Source organism: Penaeus vannamei, chromosome 22 (assembly GCF_042767895.1).
Source record: "Penaeus vannamei isolate JL-2024 chromosome 22, ASM4276789v1, whole genome shotgun sequence".
Lineage (NCBI taxonomy): Eukaryota > Metazoa > Arthropoda > Malacostraca > Decapoda > Penaeidae > Penaeus > Penaeus vannamei.
The window spans coordinates 3,555,546-3,560,545 of NC_091570.1; the positions used below are offsets into that span (position 1 = coordinate 3,555,546).

At 34.3% G+C, this 5,000-nt stretch overlaps 1 protein-coding gene across 2 annotated transcripts in view; it reads left to right on the top strand.

The window, feature by feature from the left end:
• Positions 1-5,000, top strand: part of LOC113813486 (uncharacterized) — a 15,844-nt gene that overhangs the window by 8,034 nt on the left and 2,810 nt on the right. For both annotated transcript variants that reach the window (XM_070137135.1, XM_070137136.1), the window contains exon 2: positions 4,456-4,624. In XM_070137135.1, the coding sequence (XP_069993236.1) occupies positions 4,456-4,624 (169 nt within the window). The remainder of the gene's footprint in view (positions 1-4,455; positions 4,625-5,000) is intronic.

A 5,000-nucleotide genomic window follows, 5' to 3' on the forward strand; every position in this document is an offset into this window, starting at 1 on the left:
TTTTCTCTCCCAAGATGTTTCCGTGTTTTTTTTTCTTTTCTTTTCTTTATTTTCTTTGTTCTCTCATTCTAATCTTCCCTTTTTTCTCTCCCAAGATGTATCCGTGTTTTTTTTTCTTTTCTTTTCTTTATTTTCTTTGTTCTCTCATTCTGATCTTCCCTTTTTTCTCTCCCAAGATGTTTCCGTGTTTTTTTTTCTTTTCTTTTCTTTATTTTCTTTGTTCTCTCATTCTAATCTTCCCTTTTTTCTCTCCCAAGATGTTTCCGTGTTTTTTTTTCTTTTCTTTTCTTTATTTTCTTTGTTCTCTCATTCTAATCTTCCCTTTTTTCTCTCCCAAGATGTTTCCGTGTTTTTTTTCTTTTCTTTTCTTTATTTTCTTTGTTCTCTCATTCTAATCTTCCCTTTTTTCTCTCCCAAGATGTTTCCGTGTTTTTTTTTCTTTCTTTTCTTTATTTTCTTTGTTCTCTCATTCTAATCTTCCCTTTTTTCTCTCCCAAGATGTTTCCGTGTTTTTCTTTTCTTTTCTTTTCTTTATTTTCTTTGTTCTCTCATTCTAATCTTCCCTTTTTTCTCTCCCAAGATGTTTCCGTGTTTTTAATCTTTTCTTTTCTTTCTTTTCTTTGTTCTCTCATTCTAATCTTCCCTTTTTTCTCTCCCAAGATGTTTCCATGTTTTTTTTTCTTTTCTTTTCTTTATTTTCTTTGTTCTCTCATTCTAATCTTCCCTTTTTTCTCTCCCAAGATGTTTCCGTGTTTTTTTCTTTTCTTTTCTTTATTTTCTTTATTTTCTTTGTTCTCTCATTCTAATCTTCCCTTTTTTCTCTCCCAAGATGTTTCCGTGTTTTTTTTTCTTTTCTTTTCTTTATTTTCTTTGTTCTCTCATTCTAATCTTCCCTTTTTTCTCTCCCAAGATGTTTCCATGTTTTTTTTTCTTTTCTTTTCTTTATTTTCTTTGTTCTCTCATTCTTATCTTCCCTTTTTTCTCTCCCGGGATGTTTCCGTTTTTTTTCGTTTCTTTTCTTTATTTTCTTTGTTCTCTCATTCTAATCTTCCCTTTTTTCTCTCCCAAGATGTTTCCGTGTTTTTTTTCTTTTCTTTTCTTTATTTTCTTTGTTCTCTCATTCCGATCTTCCCTTTTTTCTCTCCCAAGATGTTTCCGTGTTTTTTTTTCTTTTCTTTTCTTTATTTTCTTTGTTCTCTCATTCTAATCTTCCCTTTTTTCTCTCCCAAGATGTTTCCGTGTTTTTTTTTCTTTTCTTTTCTTTATTTTCTTTGTTCTCTCATTCCGATCTTCCCTTTTTTCTCTCCCAAGATGTTTCCGTGTTTTTTTTTCTTTTCTTTTCTTTATTTTCTTTGTTCTCTCATTCTAATCTTCCCTTTTTTCTCTCCCAAGATGTTTCCGTGTTTTTTTTTCTTTTCTTTTCTTTATTTTCTTTGTTCTCTCATTCTGATCTTCCCTTTTTTCTCTCCCAAGATGTTTCCGTGTTTTTTTTTCTTTTCTTTTCTTTATTTTCTTTGTTCTCTCATTCTGATCTTCCCTTTTTTCTCTCCCAAGATGTTTCCGTGTTTTTTTTTCTTTTCTTTTCTTTATTTTCTTTGTTCTCTCATTCTAATCTTCCCTTTTTTCTCTCCCAAGATGTTTCCGTGTTTTTTTTTCTTTTCTTTTCTTTATTTTCTTTGTTCTCTCATTCTGATCTTCCCTTTTTTCTCTCCCAATATGTTTCCGTGTTTTTTTTTCTTTTCTTTTCTTTATTTTCTTTGTTCTCTCATTCTAATCTTCCCTTTTTTCTCTCCCAAGATGTTTCCGTGTTTTTCTTTTCTTTTCTTTTCTTTATTTTCTTTGTTCTCTCATTCTAATCTTCCCTTTTTTCTCTCCCAAGATGTTTCCGTGTTTTTTTTTCTTTTCTTTTCTTTATTTTCTTTGTTCTCTCATTCTGATCTTCCCTTTTTTCTCTCCCAAGATGTTTCCGTGTTTTTTTTTCGTTTCTTTTCTTTATTTTCTTTGTTCTCTCATTCTAATCTTCCCTTTTTTCTCTCCCAAGATGTTTCCGTGTTTTTAATCTTTTCTTTTCTTTATTTTCTTTGTTCTCTCATTCTAATCTTCCCTTTTTTCTCTCCCAAGATGTTTCCGTGTTTTTTTTTCTTTTCTTTTCTTTATTTTCTTTGTTCTCTCATTCTGATCTTCCCTTTTTTCTCTCCCAAGATGTTTCCGTGTTTTTTTTTCTTTTTTTTTCTTGATTTTCTTTGTTCTCTCATTCTAATCTTCCCTTTTTTCTCTCCCAAGATGTTTCCGTGTTTTTTTTTCTTTTCTTTTCTTTATTTTCTTTGTTCTCTCATTCTAATCTTCCCTTTTTTCTCTCCCAAGATGTTTCCGTGTTTTTCTTTTCTTTTCTTTTCTTTATTTTCTTTGTTCTCTCATTCTAATCTTCCCTTTTTTCTCTCCCAAGATGTTTCCGTGTTTTTTTTTCTTTTCTTTTCTTTATTTTCTTTGTTCTCTCATTCTGATCTTCCCTTTTTTCTCTCCCAAGATGTTTCCGTGTTTTTTTTTCGTTTCTTTTCTTTATTTTCTTTGTTCTCTCATTCTAATCTTCCCTTTTTTCTCTCCCAAGATGTTTCCGTGTTTTTAATCTTTTCTTTTCTTTATTTTCTTTGTTCTCTCATTCTAATCTTCCCTTTTTTCTCTCCCAAGATGTTTCCGTGTTTTTTTTTCTTTTCTTTTCTTTATTTTCTTTGTTCTCTCATTCTGATCTTCCCTTTTTTCTCTCCCAAGATGTTTCCGTGTTTTTTTTTCTTTTCTTTTCTTTATTTTCTTTGTTCTCTCATTCTAATCTTCCCTTTTTTCTCTCCCAAGATGTTTCCGTGTTTTTTTTTCTTTTCTTTTCTTTATTTTCTTTGTTCTCTCATTCTAATCTTCCCTTTTTTCTCTCCCAAGATGTTTCCGTGTTTTTTTTTCTTTTCTTTTCTTTATTTTCTTTGTTCTCTCATTCTAATCTTCCCTTTTTTCTCTCCCAAGATGTTTCCGTGTTTTTTTTTCTTTTCTTTTCTTTATTTTCTTTGTTCTCTCATTCTGATCTTCCCTTTTTTCTCTCCCAAGATGTTTCCGTGTTTTTTTTTTCTTTTCTTTTCTTTATTTTCTTTGTTCTCTCATTCTAATCTTCCCTTTTTTCTCTCCCAAGATGTTTCCGTGTTTTTTTTCTTTTCTTTTCTTTATTTTCTTTGTTCTCTCATTCTAATCTTCCCTTTTTTCTCTCCCAAGATGTTTCCGTGTTTTTTTTTTCTTTTCTTTTCTTTATTTTCTTTGTTCTCTCATTCTAATCTTCCCTTTTTTCTCTCCCAAGATGTTTCCGTGTGTTTTTTTTCTTTTCTTTTCTTTTCTTTATTTTCTTTGTTCTCTCATTCTAATCTTCCCTTTTTTCTCTCCCAAGATGTTTCCGTGTTTTTAATCTTTTCTTTTCTTTCTTTTCTTTGTTCTCTCATTCTAATCTTCCCTTTTTTCTCTCCCAAGATGTTTCCGTGTTTTTCTTTTCTTTTCTTTTCTTTATTTTCTTTGTTCTCTCATTCTAATCTTCCCTTTTTTCTCTCCCAAGATGTTTCCGTGTTTTTCTTTTCTTTTCTTTTCTTTATTTTCTTTGTTCTCTCATTCTAATCTTCCCTTTTTTCTCTCCCAAGATGTTTCCGTGTTTTTTTCTTTTTTCTTTTCTTTTCTTTATTTTCTTTGTTCTCTCATTCTAATCTTCCCTTTTTTCTCTCCCAAGATGTTTCCGTGTTTTTTTTTTCTTTTCTTTTCTTTTCTTTATTTTCTTTGTTCTCTCATTCTAATCTTCCCTTTTTTCTCTCCCAAGATGTTTCCGTGTTTTTTTTTCTTTTCTTTTCTTTATTTTCTTTGTTCTCTCATTCTAATCTTCCCTTTTTTCTCTCCCAAGATGTTTCCGTTTTTTTTCGTTTCTTTTCTTTATTTTCTTTGCTCTCTCATTCTAATCTTCCCTTTTTTCTCTCCCAAGATGTTTCCATGTTTTTTTTTCTTTTCTTTTCTTTATTTTCTTTGTTCTCTCATTCTAATCTTCCCTTTTTTCTCTCCCAAGATGTTTCCGTGTTTTTTTTTTCTTTTCTTTTCTTTATTTTCTTTGTTCTCTCATTCTAATCTTCCCTTTTTTCTCTCCCAAGATTTTTCCGTGATTTTAATCTTTTCTTTTATTTATTTTCTTTGTTCTCTCATTCTAATCTTCCCCTTTTTTTCTCTCCCAATCCCTTTGCCCACCCATAATAAAAATGATAAATAAAAAAAATAAAAAATGCTCCATTCTCCTCCTCCACCCCCCCCTCCCCCACACGCTTTTCCCCATATCTCTCCCATACTAATCCTCACCCCCTTTTTCTCTCCCCTCCCCTCCCCCCCTTCACCCCTCTTCACCCCCCCCCTAAAAAAAAAAAAAAAAAAAAAAAAAAAAAAAACAAGATGTCTCCTCGAAGCCTCCTCCGCCTTCAGTTCATGGGCGTCGGGACAATGCTGATGGGCGTGCTGGTCATGACGTCACTCTTCCTCTTCAACGACTGCCGGTCAAAGAAGTGCTCGAGGGACAAGTCCTTCGTGAGCGTCTTCAGTTTCATGTGGATCGTCTCTGGGGGTGAGTGGATGAGTGGATGAGGTGGATTGGGGGGTGAGTGGATGAGGGGATGAGGGAGGGATGGGTGGGGGGAGGGGTGAGGGGTGGATGAGTGGGTGAGGTGGTGGGGGGATGAGGTGGCTGGGGGGGCGAGGGGAGGGGTGGGTGGGTGGAGGGGTGGGTGGATGAGGGGAGAGGTGGGTGGGTGGATGAGGTGGGTGAGGGGATGGGTGGGTGAGGGGTTGGTGGGTGAGGGGAGAGGTGGGTGGGTGGGTGGATGGGTGGGTGAGGGGATGGGTGGGTGAGTGGATGAGTGGATGGGTGGATGAGGTGGATGGGGGGATGGGTGGATGGGGGGGATGGGTGGGTGGGTGGATGAGGTGGGTGGGTGAGGGGA